At 37.6% G+C, this 20,827-nt stretch overlaps 1 protein-coding gene across 3 annotated transcripts in view; it reads right to left on the bottom strand.

Annotated features, from left to right (window-relative positions):
* Positions 1–20,827, bottom strand: part of col12a1b (collagen, type XII, alpha 1b) — a 93,123-nt gene that overhangs the window by 55,269 nt on the left and 17,027 nt on the right. For all 3 annotated transcript variants that reach the window (XM_069196705.1, XM_069196706.1, XM_069196715.1), the window contains exons 11-20: positions 18,472–18,744; positions 17,623–17,898; positions 15,550–15,822; positions 8,350–8,619; positions 6,098–6,364; positions 5,394–5,586; positions 3,560–3,684; positions 975–1,124; positions 763–882; positions 423–587 (exon numbers count right to left, since the gene is read on the bottom strand). In XM_069196705.1, coding sequence (XP_069052806.1) covers positions 423–587; positions 763–882; positions 975–1,124; positions 3,560–3,684; positions 5,394–5,586; positions 6,098–6,364; positions 8,350–8,619; positions 15,550–15,822; positions 17,623–17,898; positions 18,472–18,744 — 2,112 coding nt within the window. The remainder of the gene's footprint in view (positions 1–422; positions 588–762; positions 883–974; positions 1,125–3,559; positions 3,685–5,393; positions 5,587–6,097; positions 6,365–8,349; positions 8,620–15,549; positions 15,823–17,622; positions 17,899–18,471; positions 18,745–20,827) is intronic.

Here is a 20,827-nt window from a genome sequence, read left to right as displayed (position 1 = left end):
AAACAATGAGAAATTGTTGAGAAATTGTTGAATGAGAAAACACATTTAAATCTTTAGTATACTGGCACAGAGAAGTAACAAACCAGTCTTTTGTACATCAGAATTTCTAGTTTTCACGCTCTTTTGGACATAATAGAAACCAGAAAGCCTTCCTGGTCAGATCCTTTTTTTTTTGTCCCAAAGAATTACTGACTGAATTAGAATACCACAGGAATCGCTGATACGCATCGTGTTCCAACTTTTCCTTTTCGAATTTCTTACTGCACGCTCAGCGCTGTTATCACACAAACTCACGTATATTGGTTCAGCTGTATTGAATAAAAGACTCAACTGCACTTCAAAAAAGCCTCCCAAGCTTTAAAGAATCTAATAACCTTTAAATGCGAGATAAACAGTTTGTTTGAATGCTTTGCAGTACCTACCAACAGCATACAGCTCAATCCCCTGATCACGCAGGCTCTGGGAGCTCATGATGATATCATCTTGTGATTTGCCATCAGTGATGAGCACTCCTATTTTGCGGGCATTGGGCCGAAGTCCTACATTTGGCTTGAAGTTGTTCTGCAGGATGTAATTCAAAGCCAGGCCTTGAATAGAAGGGGGGGGAAAAGAGAATATGAATGCATAATATCTTTCAATGTCTATAAATGACTGTGAAAAATTTTCCTTTAACTTAATTTGAGCCAACATTTTAAAATGCTGTAACTACTGTGTTTGGAAGAGCTGTAACTAAATAAAAATTTAACTAAAAGTTTAGGATACCTGTTAAGGTGTTGCCTCCTTTGTAAGGCAAATTGGCTACTGCCTCCAGCAAAGACTCTCGTGTTCGGTGGGCATTGAGATGCCACTCGGTCTTTGGGTCCCCACTGTACTGAGCCAGGCCTGTAAAGACAATTCAAGATGATCACTTCAGGCATTGTCTCATACGTGGGGTACATTTCCAAATCTTTCAGAGATATCTCTGTATCACTCACCAATTTGCACTCTGTTGGGGCCAATTTCAAAGACACCAACCATACGTGCGATAAAGGCTCTGATGGTTTTGAAGTTCAGACGCCCAATACTCCATGACCCATCGACCAGCAGAACTATATCGGCTTGGGCTGTGGTCTTACACTCCACATCTGTGAGGCCAGATGACAGCATGATTACCAAGACGGTCTTTTCAGTCACGATTCCGATTAAGTTTACAAGTGAATTATGGAGAAACAATGATAAAAATAATTGACAAGAGCAAGGAACATAGATGGTGCAGAAACGTGCTTTGACACCTCTGCGTCAAAGCAAAAAGTGAAAAGGGTAAAAACAAGGAAAAAGATGTGAATACCGTCTCCAAGGCAAACATAAAATACAAACATTGTGCTTCACGACAAAATTGACAGCATTTTAGAATGGTAACAGGTCATTACAATGTTGACAAATACAATTACACTTTGTATATTTGAAGCAATTACAGAATAAACATTCTCAGGATAAACTTCTTTTTCAGCTCGGATCCTTTCATTTTCCACCCGGTTTGCTGGCATGTTGCCTTGACAATCTTTCGGAACATCCCATGGGAAACAAAAGATACCCTCTTGACACATGAAATATGTGTTGTTCCTCTTTGAGAGTTATTATGCATTCCTCATTGGGACAACGCCTGCTATTCCAGACACCTGGGGGAAGAAAAAGATTTCTCGTCCTCTGCATAAAAATGCAGATATACAGTTTAGACATTTGTGACATGTGACGCTGTGTGCAGTTAGAAAAAAGGTCAGTTCAGTTTTTCAACATCCTTTACTGACTAAAATAAAATAAAACTCGATTTGCATATATACTGGAGAGCAATGTGTCCTTTGTGATTTCTAGACGTGCTACTGAACACTCAAAAGACTCTCCCTCCACCTCCAAGCCAGAATTATTGAACAGGTATCTCCAGTTCCATCTCAAAACTTGTAAACTCTACATTAAAACAAAAACAAAGTCTGATTGTAAAGGATGTCCACTCATGACCAGTAGAATCAAATATAAACTCAGTGTTTCGGTGTCTTTATGTAAATTAAAGCACCTCACTGCTGGGTGGAATAATTAGTTACTGTAGTACAACGTACATACGTATACATTTAGTTCACATATTCAAGTATATATGAAAATTCAGCACTAAATCCTGGCACAAAAGGATTTAATATAAATTACTCACTGTTTACAAGCAAATGCCTTTATGAACAAGTCTTAGTGTACTTATGTGTGATTAGAGTCAAGAAATGTTTGATTCTTACTGTTTTGTATTGTTTATCTGAATTTTATGGAACCATCTAAATATCTAAATGGCGTTCCTCTGTTTACTGGCTTTGTTTTAACACCTCTTAATCCCAAGCCAAAGTACTGTATCTGTCAGAATCACTTGATTTGTTCCAGATTAAAGGAATTTCTGCCTGGGTCATTATATTCTCTGGAGTCTTACATTAAAATCACAATATTTTCCTTCTTCCATACTTCTTTAGCTGCCCACCATGTCAGGCTCGCTAAATTGTTGAATATTTATAATTGCAAACAGATTTTTTTTTATTTTGCTTTTGATAAAAGAAGACTAAAAGGATTAGGTCAAAAATGAATCTTAGCACATGGATTTATTAAACGAAATATGTTCCGGACCGCCCCACAATTGTACACACTGTCTTTACCCACAAAAGAGAATCAAAGTATTTCACGGATATTTACAGTATTTACGTGAAATATTTTTGCACAAATGCGTGTATATGCTGTCAGAGAGGAAAAAATAAAATAAGGCGGGAAAAATATCATAATGCATGAAAAATCAAATAATGCAGGAAATTTCAACAATTCACATCTGACACGGCACACATCTGAGTTACACTTCAAGAACGTGTTACACAGCCTGTAGCTCCCTAGTGCTTTCTTTATCTGCGTTTTCTTTTTCGTGCAACGACATCCTCAATATCGCCCGTTAACCAAAATATCGAGATTTTGAACATGTTAAGGGGTGAGATGACAGTGACCAGTTTGGTGCATATGTTTTGCAAGAATGAAATCTTCGATTCGTGCAATTAAGGCTAATCGTGAGCGTTATGCATCTGTTGTGTTCTCTGCATTTAATAATTATGAAATTTGACATGATCTATTTTGTACAGTATTTGCTGTATCACTGTTTTCATAATACTTTAAACTGCATACTGTACATACACATACTAATACACTTACGATTGATTTTACTTGTTTGAGGGAGGGGAATGGGGTGTAAGGGGGTGTTGTGATTATACATGATTTTGGGTTCATGCGCTGTGTCAGGAACCTTACTACTGCGTAAAACACTAGATGACTGCACTGTTGTCCATAAAGCTTATTTATGCAAAAATCAGAACAGTGCGTGAAGTGAGAGCATTGTTTATTTCATTTCACAATCAACTGTGATTATCAGTTGCGTTTCTGTTGCCTTGTCACTTCCAACATGCACTATCAGTTTTTATTACTTTTATAAGGTTTATTTAATACTCTGCTGGCCTTCATGTCTGTTTTCTTGATACAATTCCAAAGTAATGAGGGATATATACAATACCTGTAAAACGTATTGGTGGCGGTTCAGGCATATCTGAAAGAGTTGTCTTTTCTTCCCCAGCCAAAGGAAAACTTTCTCCACCATCAAAGACTCCAAAGACACTGACTGAATATTTAGTTCCAGCCCTGCAGGGTGAGCAACAGTAGTTATGATTGGAGAGATATGAAGATATGCTCTGAAGCATTCCACAGTTCTACCCTGGGAATGCCTGTCCTTTTTAAATGTATTTAATTTGTCCTTTTATTTTAATTTTTCATGTGTCATAGGAGTAGGAAATGAAAACATGCAAATTAAGACATGGCTATTGAAAATCAAATTAAACTAAATATACACAATGTCACTTTTTTAGTCACAGAATAATACCCGAGATACAACAGTTCATTCTCCTGACACATATACTGTAAGTATAACATTCTACTTACAGTATTTATTTGCTTGCCATTTTTTCTAAGATCTTATAACACCTAATTTTACCTTCTGAAATCCGTCAAACTTAATTTTCTATTTTAAATTCGGTGGCAAAGGAAAACTAGTCTGAAGATGTTATTGCATAATGATATACTGTAATTATTTTTATTAGAAGGTATATATCATATTGCAAAAGGCTAATGCAAAAGGGGTCAAGAATGGGTTAAAAATGCAATTTTAAGGCTGGATTTAAAACATGGATTTGACCATAGGTCTCAGCCTCTTTTAATCTGACATGCAGTATGTGCCCCATAATCTAAATTTTCAGCCTAGTCCTGAAACAGGAATCTTTTACGTTTTTTCCTTTCCTTTTATAAATTGTTTTGTTTTAACATCCTGCCCCCACCACACCTCAATTTCAAACGGCAAATTCTTATTAGATGCTACAAACACCGTGGCAGTACAGAAGGATGAAAGTCAAGCGCACACTTCCTTTGAAACATGTACTGTCAAGTCCTGTCCCTTTCCTTGCAAAGCTGCAAGCCTCCAGGATCTGCCTCACAAGGCTAGACTGATGCTGCCGTCAAGCAAGAAGATCCAAGCTCACTGGCGCCCAACAAGCCAAAGAGGTCTATGGTGCATGGAATGCCAAGATTACACTGCCAAACATAAACAGTGCTCGGCTTATTTTTCACCAGCATGTAGGGAATTTCTTTTACTGCTGGCTAATGATGTGGGCCAGACTGGGGATGTCTGGTTTGTAGTGTTTAATCTACTGTATGCCTTTATTGGGAGAGACTCAACTAATTCTGTAACAAACCGAATCAGATCAGTGAGACTTTGAATATGGATTTGTTAATTGATATAGAGAAACTAATAGTTGGAGGCCTGAAATGGTCTTTGTAACTTTCTGCATTTCTGTCACCACAGTTTTTATGATTTTTATGAGCCAATGTAAACTAAATGTTACCATGTATAAGGCAGCAGCTAAAAAAAACAATTTCAAATTGCTTCTTCTGAGATAACATCTCAGTAACATCTATCAATCACTGTGCAATAACTGCAGTGCAGCACCAACAGTGTGAAAAAGGCATAAAGTGACACCAGCACCACGTTTGGCCAATTTACAGGCTTTTAATTATATACTGTAGACATCTTATATTCACTGATGTCAGACTTACTTTAGGTTTGAATTTGGCACAAACTATGGTCAGCTGCAGCAAACAACCAAAGAACTAACCAGATGGTGAGAAGAAGGTTTTGTCACTTGTCCAAATGTTTATATCGCATATACATATCAGAATACGTTGTTCTTTCTGGTGATGGAAGGGATAGATGATGGATGAAGAATAGGTCATTTAGCAGACATGGTTAGGTCCTTGATTCGGTTTGCTTAATCATCCAGCTGCATTTTAGATTGACATACCTGAGTTCTTCAAGCACTACCGTGTTGTCGTATGGCCCAACAAGCAGCTCCCCAAGATTCACTTCGTCATCGGCGGGGTGAAAGGTAACCTTATACCCTCTCACTTCACCCGGCGCAGGATCCCAGGAAACCCGAAAACTCGTCTTGGTTGGCTCAGACGTTTGGAGGTTTCTGGGTCCTTTGAAAGGTGACACTAAAAAAAACAAGAAAACATTCTAGTGCCGCAGTCTCATGGCTGGTGTACAGGAAAAGCCATTTATTCCACTACCATCAAATTTGTATAGTTGTGTATTTATTTTGTGCTGTTAAGTTGGGCAAAAAATATTCTCTTCCATCACCAGAAACAAAAATATACGCAATCTTTTGTGAATTACACTGTTAAATTGAAGGTTAAGAGAGGCAGAAAACAGTTTGTAATTGACACGCTTCGGGTTAGTGATTGAATTAAAGTTTAGATTATGTATAGGGTTTTCAGCCGTGATTTCAGGCTGCCTTCTGTAAAAATATAGCAGCATAGTTACAGTGGAGCACGGAGCAAACACTCTGAACACTGTGAATATTGTGGGCTACATCCAGTCTAAGAGTTACCAAGCAGGCCGTTGCTCGTCTGATGGGAGCTTTATCTAATTTGCGATGCCCGAAGGGTCGCGAAACAATGATGACACAAACTCATCACTCATGCTGTCCGTTACGGCCGAACGTACATGTTGTTCCCACTCCTTGCCTTGCTTTCCCTTCCCCTCGCCTGTACACAGGCAGCACGGTGATGTCGTAGGAAGTCATGGGCTGCAGCCGCCTGAGCACGGTGGTCGTTACAGATCCGGGCACTTTGGTGGCCAGCTGCCGGCCGCCGGCCACCGGCCGGTAAGTGATTCTGTAGTTTACGACTTCTCCCGGTGCGGCCTGCCAAGTCACCCTCAGACTTTTCTCCGTTTCCTCAGAAACAGACAGCGTCTTTCCCTCCGCAGAAGCTACAATGAAAGAGAAAAAGAAATGTGAGCTCTTTACTAATTGTGACATACAAAAAATCAGCGAAGAAGTCATCAGGGCTCATAGGTGGTGGGCCTATATTGCCATTGTGACTCTGCAGTAGTGTCCTTGTGTACAGACTTAGTCACAGTCATTCACAGGCAATATCAATAGGTCCTGCTATTCCAGCTATCCAGCTGTACAAATGAGACCCAGCATTCTCTGCTGGTTCTTCTACAAAGGAAAAACCACCTCATGCAGATTAATCTTGTGCTCTCTAATGACACAAAAAATCAGGATAAACTCTGGTCCTACTAGCAACTCAAGCTCGTGAAATCTATGCATGTAAACTAAATTAGTTGTGAAGCGTGATTATATTTTGCTTGTCCTAGGGAAAGGTTATGTTTTGACTGTTTCTGCAAATGGATGTCTTGAAAAAACATATATCTGCACTTGCTTTTCAGTTCTTACTATTTAAATATCTTGTTATGTACAGTATGTTATAAAACATTATTTAATAACATTTCTGACAAACCATCCTCAAAACTTTTTCCTCTGAAAAGAGTTAAGAGTTAAAAGTTCTAAAATTAACCATACAGGAAAGCAGTGTTATACTATGCTCTGAAGCATCTGAGAAAAGCATGTTTTTACTATAATAGTCAATAAGACTGGCAAATGTTAGCCTAACTAAAGAGCACAAGAATAATAGCACTAAGCATAATCTGAAACTAAAATAAGTAAAGAAACAGAGAGTCAAAAGTATAATCAGGTAATATAAACCAGTCTCTCTCTTTTATCTCTATCTTCAAACAAAAGGCTTACTCTAAAGGGAACAGGCTCATTAATTATGGTGTTACCTACTGCAATAAAGTAGAAATTTAAAACAAAGAGCATCATGAGATTCCATGGAAATAATGTGTTCTGTTAAACTTCACAAGATCGAATTTCTATTTTAAATATGCTGTTTGGGTCTAATAGACATAGCACATTACAAAATTTTCAGTGCATTTACAGTCACTGCCAGGTAACCTACTCAATAACAGAAAACAGCCCTACAGTGAAAAAGTACTTGAAATTTTTGTTAAAATTATGTCGACCAGCTTGCAGGAATCAATAAGCAAGCTGCTTAAAAGAATCAAGTTTCATGAACACAGTTTTGTCTTGAAAACTAAAAAAAACATATTCATGTACAAGTATTCTAATACTTTGTGTGTATGCAAATGATTAAAAACTAATCATACCAAAACTGATAGATTTTCCTGAATATACTTGGATCTTGTAACTCCCTTGGTAAAAAATCACAGACAGCGTTTGAACACAATACAACACACATGCATAATTTTAAAAGTACTAATATCTCAGCCAATAACTAGGATGCTACAGTACCTCAGCCTTTTCTTAATTAGGGTTCAAGAGTCTTCTACTGATAATTCTATATTTTTCTGGGTATATGAAGGAGAAACTGCTCAGTGGGTGAGTACTTAGCAAAACTGGATGCAATGAGTAAAAATATTCTCAGGGGAGTTTGGCCAACTCCAACCTTGGAAAATGATCAGATCTGAGTTTAACAGCAACCAATCACTGCAGAAGGTGGCTCTTAAGGTGGCTCAGTTACTTGATGCTAAATGCTGATCAAGTCTTTTTCAGTCCTACAGGTGTCCAGCCCGGACCCCATTAGAGTATCTACATTGCTGCAGAGGCCTATAACTGTCAAAGAAAAGTGGAAACACTTTGCATGTACTTCTTCGCTGTATTTTAAACATGAAAATCAAATAACGTTAAAATGTCTTTCACACCCGGGGGGGATATTTAAAATTAATAAATCTACACTTCCTGGTGGCATCTTATTTCAGATCATGCAGGAAACAAGAGATGTTGACAACTGCTGACAGGAGATCCTTGCAGGAGGGCTGGGGAAGACAACATGAACGCGTCAGAATTCCAGCACAGAGGAGGTGTGTTGAGGGAAAGAGCTGGGCTGACATACCGTCTGTTGTTTCCTCGCCCACAAGTGGATCTCCTTCCCCATGGCCGTACGCCGCATAGACAGAAATCTGGTATTTGGTTTCTGGCGTTAGTTCCTCCAGAACGGTGTCTGTCACGTCTCCTCGCACACTCTTCTCTCCGGCCTCCTCAGTGAAGGCCGATTTCCAGGCGATCCTGTAAGACCGCACGTTCCCAGGTGCGGCGGCCCACGAAACTCCGAAGGACGTGTCGGTGACGTCTTTCGTCACCAAGTCACGGGGGGAACCGAGCTCTGACAAAAAAAAAGGAACAGGGAAAACCGTTATCATTATACGCATCAAATATGTGATTATCACAAGAAGTAAGTAGACATCGATACTCTTCTAGATCTTCAGTTTATGGTGCATATGTATATTCAGGGTTTATTTTAAAAACGGTGTTCTGCTTAAAATCACCTCCAGGACCCTACTTTGTAAAAGGAGGGATACCACTATAAAACACAGATAAATTGATTTATAAATGTATAGGGCTTTATGTACACCAACATTTAATTAAAAAACAGTACCTAGATTAAACATAATGCTATGAAATACAAAATAGAATACAATAGTCCAAAAATAGTTTTTTCTACTTTTTATCTAATTCTTCTATTTTTTATCTATTTCAGTGCTGGGAATAAAACGTAAATTGTTGGACATAAAGACTTATAGAAAATAACTATAATTGCACAAAAAAAGTGCACTACACATTATATCATAAAACAGAATAAAATGCAGCTATAATATATAAACATATCAGTTGCTGTTAGAGTATAAAATATGCAGTTAAATCATCTTCAAGTCTTATTTTAAAAGAAAGTCTTCAATCTAGGATAGCATTCCTAGCAAAAACAGGTGAAAAATCCCCATAAACTTGGATCAAACAACAAAACAGAGCTTCTTCTTTCCTTTTAAGGCTTACTGTAAGAGCAGTAAAGCTCTTATTGCTGTCACCATGGGGCCGATATATTATCTACTTTAATATACCATCAGGAATATGTCCTGGACCAGCACATATTGTCTTGATTACAGCTGTGGATGTCAGAGACACAACAAAGTAGCATCAATCTAAAACATAGTAAACTCCTGATTGGGAAAAGCTATGGATTAAGGAAAAGGGAACTAGGAATCCTTTTAGCCCTTAACATTTAAATTTCTGAAACAAGACTACAGCTAGACAGAGGGAAGTCAGACTCAACTCAATCTAAGCACCTCCATCGCGAAACTGAGGTCATGATTACGTGGTCAGCACTGACCCATGGCACAATTTGGCAGGGTAGAAGTGTTAACACTGGACTCCTCTGAGCTTGTAACTTCACCCTGAATTCAACTGTAGCCGTAATTCTCACTTCCCTGTCTGCTCTGCTGTGTAGTGGCTCTGCTGGTGTAAAATGGCTGCCATGTGTCAGCCAGTGGGGTCCTGCACTTCAGTGGTGCATAAAGTGAATACTACTGTTATAGCAATAGTCTTTGGGATCCTTTAAAATTTGCTTTTCAAATTGAAGCAACTATTAATTAGGATGAAAATCTATACATCCATACTGTAAGCAACTAATAGTGATTATATTGCACATTCTGAATATATAAAGTTTCATGTTCCACAGACCAAAGAAAATATTTCTTTTTTTTTCTGATCTTATTTATTTTTTCACTATCCAGAGTTTCTTCTGAAATGTAGTGACATTGATCTAAATATCCCCCAAAACTAGCGGAATGCATACACACCTTTTTCCGCCCAAGACTGACCAATTCCTGCTACTTGTGCAATGGGTAGATATAATAACAAATCCAGCAATGATTCACAAGAGAATTATAATTCTCAAGCCTTGTCAAATTTAAAGCATTCTGGTGATTACTGGTGCCAAGTTGACTTGATCCAGACAAACTTGTGTTGCCAAAACTGAAAACTAACTTCCCCTCCTAAACACCACTGGGAATGGCTCACATGATGATAATGAGTTCAGCAGGCGCATCCAGTTTTCATCATTAATATGCAGATTGAAGTTTGTTCCAGACTGTCACACACCGCGTATCCAATGTTACCAAAATGAAGGCCACATAGAAAAATTGTTTTTTGTTTTGTTCTTTTATAGCTGGTTCTATTCAGACATTAAACGTATTTGTCTTTTGTAAAGGAGTCATATATCAAAGCCACAGAAAGCACTGAAACATTAGGATGCAATTATAAATACCTTGGTTATCTCAGTAATATTTCTTTCCTACAGATTATAAACCATTGAACAGTCAGTTAACCAAAACTGACCCAAGAACAGTGAGTAAATAAACAATGCAGAGCATTACAAAAGGTACAGTGTTTTATGCTAATATGCCAAAGTTTGAACCAAGGTACTGATTAAATGAAAAAAAGCACGTTCTAAAATATGTAAATGCCCAGTTTACAAATTTGCAGTTAACTATTCAGGCCTCAGTAAGATGCAAAAATCAGTAACGCTCCAAAACTTACAATTACCTCATTATAGCCCAAACGTTAGCTAAATGTTCACCACAGAACAAATGACAATATCTTTATCCAAATTCCACACACTATCAATGTTTTCTTTGTGGCACATTTTCAAATATTCTTTAGTTGATGTTATTTTAATTGAGTTATCAATGTGGTTTAATAAATCATGTCAGTGAAACACATCTAGTCACTTTCTTACACCCTTAATATGAAAGCATGCATGCTATTCTACATGGATTATATAGTCTTTAGGAAATTTACTAAAAAAGGTTATTTTCTAAGAAAAGAGGGAGAATACGAATGTGTTTAATTTTACAGATCAGTAGCTGGGCTGTGTCAGATTTCAGTACAATTCTTTCCAAATACTAAGCCAAAAATAATCTATCAAACATAATATCCTTCATGAGTATTTCTCTCATCTTTGCTAAATTCTTATTTCCTTAATTTTATTGCACATGTGCACAGTACATTTGAACACATTTAGCCACTGAAAGAGATTTAACACATGGTAAGAGATTAAGGGAAAAAATCTGTAAAGAACTTTTTGTGCTCTGCAAAATATTACATTAATAAAAGAAAACACCTGTGGAAACAGGCACAAAGCTGAAGAACACGGTCCAATAAACCAAATAAACAAGAATACATTTTTTCCAACCAAGGTGAAGAAATAAACCCAGAAAAAACAGAACAAAATTCAGTACCTTTGTGGGAACTTCCCCGCCAAATAAACAAGTCTATGTGTTTTATGCTGTGTTTTCTGGCTCTGCAAAGTACATAATTCCTACAACACTTTCAGCAGAGGCACAAGACACTTATAGATGGAGGTACTGTATGCTGCAGTCAGAAAGTTCTGCTCCAGTGCAAGGCTTAACTGCCTTTTCATTGAATGCAGACTGTCAAAATATACATTAGAAAAAACTAGAGAGACAAAAAATTGTTTTGACTTATAGTCTTTTAGCTTCATTGCACCGAATTAGGCAGAAATCAAAATGCTTGTTGTTCTCAGACATCCTAATGGAGTATTTTATGCATTGTATGACCATGAGGATACTGCACAGGGTGAATAAACAGCACATAATCAGATTATGACATACACTTGTCATTGTATTTTGCATTATCCTAAAATTAATGTTAATCTGACTGCATCACAGTCCACTTAAAGATGTGATATTTCCAAATAAGCAATTTACAATCGAGTAAGTTGCCTTTTTTCTTTGAATATTTGCTGCAGAACCCAGAACCTTCCAGATTACTGTAGAAGTTTTGCATTGTGGAATAAAATGATTAATGTTGCCCATCAAACATAAAAGCAAAGTCAAGAACATCCACAAATGAACAAAATTGTTGATGAATCTGTCTGTGATAGATTGGTAATGCTCTGCAGCTAGCTATTTTGAGAAGCACCAAATAATGGTGTCTGAGAAACATCACATATGATGTCCTTAAAGTGAATTGAACATAGGAAATTGAAGGCTCAGGAAAATATTTTTGGCCTTTAACTCACGTCTGATTGTGATTGATTTTATTTCCATTTTCCTCTTTTTCTCTGTATTCCTCTGGTACCTCCTTCAGGAAATGAACAGCAAGTTCTCACTTGGACTAGTCATCGTTCATTGCTTTGAAAGGCTTCTCAGGTAACAAGTTCCATACGCTTTTGGTGAAAATCCTCCCTCAATTTATTATTTTCTCACGGATATTTGGAAAAGAAATTTCAATAATTATTTTTCCCCTTTGATACCTTAGTTTTGGAGCAGCCGGTTATTATTTCATGTGTCATGCCAATCCAGCCCACAGTGACTTGGGAGAGCTTGAAACAAACACCGCTTGCTGCAAAACCATGTGTCAAGTCTTGTTTGTTGACCCAAAACGGGCCATTTTTTATCTTGAGTACAGGCAGGGCTAATACTTAAAAGAGCATCAAGTCTTGCAGTTGCCCACTGTCTACTGGGGTCACTGCTAAGCACCTGGACAAATATCCAGGCTTCACCCAGCACAATTCCCACAAGCATTGCATCAATATACCGGTACCACTGAAGATCATGGAAGTCCTCAATGGCACCAGTAACCACCAAGCCATAGGCCTCTACCTGTACACTGCTCAGAGGATTCCACTTATACCAGATAGTTTACTCATGTCAAACACATGTGAGATATTTCATTTCTGTTTTTTTTTCTGTTCATAATTGGAAACAAGATATTTTATCTCGCTTTTAACTTTTGGGTATGATACCCTTTAGTAGTTCAATTTAGTAGTTAGCTGCGTCAGCATCCATAGGCTGCAAAGGAACAAGTAACAGGTTTATTCCATGCTGAAAAGAGACGAAAGAAAACACAACATTTCAGCTGTGGAGCCTGTGGAACTTCCTCACACCCGAAGAAGGCTCCACAGCCGAAACGTTGTGTTTTCTTTCTTCTCTTTTCAGCATGGAATAAACCTATTACTTGTTCCTTGGATACCCTTTAGTTTCAGTTTCTCTACATTATCAATTGCAAAATTTAAGTTGGTATTTAAAGGACAATCCTTGTTAAATTACACCTTTCATATAATTTTCGACCTAATCTTGATTTTGTATGGGATGCATTCAAACTACCTGAGCTAATACAATTGCCCTCAATAGTCTAATATTTTGAGTGTTTTGTTCCCACTCTGCCTTCAGGTACATGGCTTATGTGTAGATTCATAGAGCAGGAAGTGCTGTTTTAAATGCTGTTTTTATATACAGTAGAATTAATGAAACTGTACAGAAAGCAGACCTAGGAAGCATTAATTTCAGAGGCTCTTACACGTGTTTATCAGTGTGGGAGTTTATCAGCTGATGCAGCAAGTCAAAAAGGCTGAGAAGTGATCCCAGAAACTGCATTAACAGTACACACGTCAATGACCAAAGAAATACAATATGTGCTATTGTGTGAATCAAGAGAATCAATGGAAAATGTTAAGGTCCTCTATGAAACAGTGAATGTGCACTATTCACCATGAAAAGAAAAGGCTGCAATGAACTTCCTCTCAGGACACAACTGCCTTGTTTTAAACTGTGTAGGGGAAAAGGCTTCAGATACCAGATTGCGTAAGCTTCAATATACCGCATAATGTAAGCAAATGTCACTCTAATTATCTTTTTTGGCAAGAGAAGCAGAGAATAACAATTCTGAAGCTTCCTTCCTGTTGTTATACTGAAATCAAACGGTTTATCTAGGTAGGAATCACTTAGAATATCCATCTGCCTTCCACGGCTAATGTACTTCATTTAACTGAAACCTTTAAAAGGTCATACTGTTTTTGCCAAAAAAAAAAAAGCTAAGGCAAGGAATTCATAGAGAAATCTCTACAAAGAGTAAATGCTGTAAATTTTCTGATGGAAAAATGGTACACAGCACATTCAGCTCATTTGAAATAGACACTTTGTTTAAAATGAGATATGCGCTGCCAATATTCTGTCACTGAAGAGGTCTGTGTTGTTCATGAAGGGAAAAAGGAGAGGTCACTGGTCAGAGAAACAAGCCTTAGTCATTACTTACACTGCATTTGGCTAAAGTGCCCAGATAGTTGCCGTTAACCTTCTTTCAGTCTTAGCGCTGATGCCCTTGTTTGTTGCAGAGAACAGCAACAACTATGATCCAAACTGACACCCCCTACATTTCATTTTGCTTAGTTCACAAGGGAGGCTTAAACTGCATCCCACGTTCTATTCAGCAACCGCATTCTCAAAGAGTTTCATAAACAATTCCCTCAATACTTAAAAAGAAATCCATAACAAGCACACTGTGCCATAAACTAAATTAACCTAACAAGAGAGACGGACATCTGTGAGCAACACAGCACATTATAAGAACAATGCCGAAAATAATGTTCATGCCACACTGACAGGGAATGAGAAGGGATAGAAGTGATTTGCTACTAACCGGCTTTTGTATGCTGTGTCTTTGGAGGGACATTAACCCTTTAAGCAATGTGATAGCTGTCAAACTCCCACTCAAACTTGAAAATCAATTTTTGCTAAAAAAAAGCTGTTGGTCAAACTTGAGGTACAAAAAATATCTGTTACAGGGTCCTTTACAGCACTTTCAGACTGATATGAAGCCAGCAGAGGGCAAAAAGCAAGAAATTAAAGGGCTAACTTCCCTTCAGTATCTGCCTAGCAGAGCTGGTGCATTTTCCACAGTGTGAAATTACACTTTAATTAGGAAAGGTTACAAACGAGTGCAGGCTTTTTTGACAGTCATTAATTGATGCTAGGAACAAGTCTGGGTAGCTTTACCCTTTGCATAAAGAAGCCCCTCCTATTCTCAGTTTTACATGCATGTCCACATAATTCCCATCTTGTGTGCTATACAGAACCTTTTTTGTTAATCTTTTCTTACTGATTTTAAGTCAACCTCGTAAACTGTATGAAACAAAGTAATCTGTCCAGCTCAAAAGGGAAAACTATGATAGCCACCAACAAATGGTCCAAACTGCACTCAGAAAATATGATACTTATATTAGAGCTGAGTAGCTTTTCTGTAGGCTGACAGACTAATGCATTGATGCCAGATTTGAACATAATGATTTGAACAATTCCACTTTAGTGATTACTGTAATTTTAACAGCAAGTTTTAGCGGAAAACCCAGCCAAAACCCTTTAACTACCTACTCTTTACCCAGTGGAAGAGTCTAGCCTAACAACAACAGTCGAAAACTCTGTCTATACCCATGCAACAAATGGCAAAATTTAGATACCTTCCAGTGTAGTTCCTCGTCCTGTTAACGGATCTCCTGAGCCAGAGGGGTACACTGCACTGACAGATATCTCATATTCTGTGGCTGGCTGCAAATTCTTCAGGAACGCTGCAGTTGAATCACCCTTGACATATATCTCTTTGCTGTCTCCTCCAGCGGTGGGTACGTATGTGACTCGATATTGTAAGACTCTCCCAGGAGCTGCAGTCCAGGACAGCCTCATGCTAGAGACAGTGTGGTCAAACACCTGAAGGTCTCTCGGGGATCCCCTGGCTGAGCGAAAGATAAAAACACACCCCTTTTAAAAGATCGGTGGAAAATTCCCATTAAAAGGGTTTGCCTAACAAATGTACATCTTCATTAAAGCCAATCTGCCTGGAGTTGCCTCAGTGCCACCAGAATACTTCTACAATGCTCAAAACTGGATGTCAGAAACTTTTATTTACATCTGAGAAAAAAATTGCTTGTGGTGTCTCCTTTGCCAAATTATTACATTAGATACCTGTTGCCCCTTTTCAGTGGTTAACGAAATCCTGGATGGATAAAAAAAATCATATTTTAATTTGATTTAATTACCTGTAATTTAACAAGTTTTAAAAATACTGCATACTTTGAGTGGCGTGAAGGCAGGATTAATGAAAGAACTAAGCAATATGATACACTCTTCCAAAATCTTGAATAATACTAGGTGCGAAATGCCAAGAAAAGATGTGATGCTTAGAAATTTCTAAAAATAATTTAGATTGACAAAATATAAATTCTAGAGAACTCAATATCCCATTAAAAAAATGGGAGCTATTTTGAAGCACAGCATGAAACTACACAGGACTTGGTACTGGGTACACAGGGGCATAACTCTGTTCCTCTAGAAGCCACACTGAATGCATTGTTAGGTATTTGACACCAGTTGAGAGTATCACAGATTGCATAGGCCATAGCAGCAAGTCTCAAAAAAGCACAATTCACTGGGGTAATTCAATAAAGATATTAAATACATAAAAATATGTATTTTTTACAAATCCTAAGATTCTTTCTTGAAAACACATTAAAATTATTTTAAAAAGTAATAAATGAGCAATATTCAAGTTCACATTTTTGGCTGAACTGGCTGACTTCAAATGTCTTTGCTTCTAGTTCTTGGCAGCCATATTGAATTTAGGACCATGGTGAAGCAAACCACCAAATATAGTGCTATAGAAATAAAGAGCAGCTTAGGCAGATTTGACAGAAATATACTTTTAGATAATTTATGCATTCTTCTATGAAATGGTGACTGTTTAATTATGCATACCTCTCAAATATTTAAAATAGTTTGTCACTTAAAGAGTTTACATATGACAACCTAGACTAGTTGGCTACATGACAGAAACCTGATAAAAAGAACATTAGTCATCTGGAATATGTCTTGAAACTGACATCTGCTTGTATAAACAAGCCTCCAGAGTAGGCAATAAGAAGCCATTTTTGGTTTCCATAGTAAATTTAAAAACTTAACAGACCATTTTGTCTATTTTTCACTTTCTCTGTTGATCAAATTGTTGGCAGGGATTGTCCCTTTCTTGCACCTCTCACTTAAGTACTGAAAAACTACTAAATCTTTGAAGACCCATCTTGAGAACTAAAAATATAAACGATGACATTTTGTTTTTCTTTTTCGAATATCTTGCTTTCCAAATAAGCCTAGCCAAGATGTGGAACACAAAGAATAGAATACAAGATATATATGTTTCATTGTGGAGTTGACCAGCTGCATCAGATGAACTCCAATTTGAAAATCGCAATTTGTAGCGGTTGAGCCTTGTTCTCGTGTAAGAAATTCTCACTACTCAAATCCTCAAACCTGAAGAAGGCCCTTTCTATCTCTTTTTCAGAGGAGAATTAACTTGTACGTGCTCAGTTTTTTATACATATTTTATCCATAATTTACCAATCTTCATCTTTATTATCTCCAACAATCATTTCCAGTGTTTGCTAAAAATTCACCCTAGTTATCACTATCATACACCCCAATAATTTAATTTTAAAAATGCAGTTAACAGATTTCAGTCCCTGGAGTTGGAACAGACATCTAACCTTCTTTAGTTGTTCCACTCGTATCCATCTTCCTTCCAAGCCCTGAAGCATATTCTGCAGACACAGACACGTGGTAGGTGGTGAGCTGAAGAAGGTCCTGGAGGACTATTGTGGTCTCAGGTCCACTGGTGGTGATTTCCTTCCTCTCTGCTTCTCCTCTGATAGGACTGTAGGAGAGGTGATACCTGACCACGGCCCCAGGTGCAGCATCCCAGGTGACCCGAAAGCTGTCTACTGTCTCTTCAGATACCCTTAAGTTGCGAGGTGCTCCTTGTTCTGTAATGATAGTTGAAGCCAAGCGGTTATTTATCCCCAACTGAAGGAGCAAACGTCAATCCACTAGGAGTCTGCAAGCATTGTCACAGTGTTTCAATGCCATTATTCGCCTTTCACAGTCATAGTTGCTTTGTGCATTTGTATGTTTCCAGAACAGGAAGGAAGGGTCCCACACATGGTACTGTACATGTTTCAGAGACTACTGGGCAGGAAAGCATGGCGATTAACCTTGTCAGTTCAAAAGCAGTGTAGTGTGGTCCTATTGTAGACAGAAGTGAAAGATTCGGCTCCTTCTGTGTGTCTTCTGATTCAGCGAAATCATAAGACTTCAGTTTGGATTCACATTTTATATGATCGAGTGATTTTATTTAGCTCCAGTTCAACAGCTTAATAAATCAAAAAAATATTGTTTACAAACTAGAGCCAAAACTATCCAATCCTGTAGCTTTTCATCGATTCTACTGTTTCCTTCCATGCTTCCTCATTCATTTTCATGCTTGTCTGTGGCTTTATTTAAACCGAAAGGCATTTACAGTACATCTTACAGTCTAGATTCATGATAATGTGACGTACCTTCTAGGGTTGTCTCGTTTCCTGACAACGGGAAGCTATTTCCCCTTTCATACTGTGAAATAACGTTGACCTCATACAGGGTAGAAGGAGTGAGGTGATGCAGGACAGTAGACCTAGTGTCTGGTGCAACGTACATGGAGATGTACTCTCCACCAGCAACTGGCTTGTATGTGACAAGGAAGGACAAGACATTCTCTGCATCAGACGTCCAACTGACACGGAAACTTCTAGGTCCCACTTCAGAAAACTGAAGGTTCTCTGGAGCAGTTAAATCTAAAACAAAAGCACAAGACAAAACAACAAAATATCAATGAAGAGTTTGCATTAGACTTTAAAAATACCAACCTCTGCTTTATTTTTCCTTCTGATTTTTGTAAAAAAAATATTCAGGCTTTTTAACTGAGCTTCTTTGAAACATTTAATATCTGTAAGTTTGTGCTGCAGTCAAAAAGCGCTGGCAGTTTTAAACATCCATGGAATACCAGAAAGATCTTTTTAAACTGCTAACCATTTGCTGACATAAAAACAACATATGTGTTTCTTCCAATATGACCACGATGAATATTAAGATGAAATGTTTTGCTGAGCTGCTAAAGATTGAAAATATGTGGATTCAACTAATGTTTTTCTTAATTCTCATTTATCTTTGACGTCTTAAGCCTTTGAAATTCTTATTGCAATATTGTTTAGTTTTTTAATTCTTCTGTTTCTGTGCACATTGCTTATGAATATTGTCTGTGTATTATAGGAAGATCTTAAAGTCCTTAAGGGATTATGGTAAGACTTTTAGAACATTTTATCATTTTATTCCTAATATACGCTTATCCTAACCAGTCTTGGCAAGCTAAAGGCTATCCCAGAAGTTAATGATACGTTATTTCTCTCCTCTGATCAGGATGTTAGTCCATGTCAGGACTGCCAGGAAAAAGTTGGGGGAAAATGGACACTCCTGGTGTAAACCCATGAGAATATGGGCAGAACATGCAAACTCCACACAGACAGACATTCAAGGCAAAAAATCAACCAGGGACATGGAGGGGTGAAGCGGCAGTGCATACTGCATCAAGTTAATGCCAAAACAGGTTCTCTGTTTGATACAAGGACCACTTTATGAGTTTAATGTTTTCTATCCCTTCATGCAAATAAACTACTGACATCACCATAAACATCCTAAAGTACCCCGAGTCTAGTAACTTCAACTTTTCTTCCTTCACTGTTTTTTAAACTTCGAATATTACATGTGTGATACACATTGTGAGCAAAAAAAGAACAAACTCTGTAAGCTATCTAACATGTTTGGGTACTTAATTGAAAGTAAGTATTGAAGGTAAGTGCATGAAATCTGAAATAAATTCTAAACAAATCACTGCATAACAAACAGGGCTTTAAGCTCTAATATGCATACAATTGATAACAGTTAACAAATTTGTGTTGAATTGGGCAAAATGTCCAACATACAATTTGCTGTCAGGATTTCTGAATCTGTTCCTTCAGAACGTTTCAACCAATAATGGTTTGCATGTGTGGCTATTTATGCAATACGTAAATACATTAATATGTAAATATTCATTTTCATGATTGTACTGTATATAAGGAACGAGTAAGAGGTTTATTCTTCTTGTTCCTTTGCAGCCTACGCATGCTGACGCAGCTACCCACCTGAACTACTGTATATAATGTAGATCATTTCATTAAAATAATTTACTGAAAGCTATAAAAACATTTCTTCAGTCATATGATACAACCATTTTTATTCAAATACTGTCCATACAAATTCCAGTTCTTTCTTGGGAAATAATATAAAGCTTGCTCATGCATTCTGTTGCTCTTGTCCACACCCTCCACACAAGGAAAAATTCTGAAATCTTAGGTTAGTATTTGACATGACTCCATGTGCTTTTAATTAAGCTAACTTCCGTGCTGCAATTTGGAAGGTGTTAGGAAAGAAATGCATGACGTAACATCATTGCGATCCCGTTCTGCTAGCTTATCCAGTGTATACAAGAAGCTCCATTTCATAGCAAAAAAATTCATCTTTCCACACAATTTCAGATAAACTGTTATCCAAATATTTTCAGTGTATGATTTATCTCAACACATCGGTCCGTTTTGTGTAAATGAGCGCTTTCACATGTGCCAAACCTTCTTGATTAACTGCAGCAAAGCTTTTATCTTTCTTTGCTAGCTTACGAAATCAAATGCTACAAAAAGGCTCAGTTAAAAAGCCTGGTTCATTTTTTCATCCATTAAGTGCTGAAGTGTGGTGTATTAGATTGGCAAATTTGGTGGCACATTAACCTTGAAAGAAAGCAAGATGAGTGATTTGAAAGACATTTTAAATAGCCTGAAGATATAA

Source organism: Lepisosteus oculatus, chromosome 2, assembly GCF_040954835.1.
Source record: "Lepisosteus oculatus isolate fLepOcu1 chromosome 2, fLepOcu1.hap2, whole genome shotgun sequence".
In the NCBI taxonomy this organism is placed as follows: Eukaryota; Metazoa; Chordata; class Actinopteri; order Semionotiformes; family Lepisosteidae; genus Lepisosteus; species Lepisosteus oculatus.
Note: the sequence above shows the minus strand (reverse complement) of the source record. Positions and strands in the feature narration are given on the sequence as shown.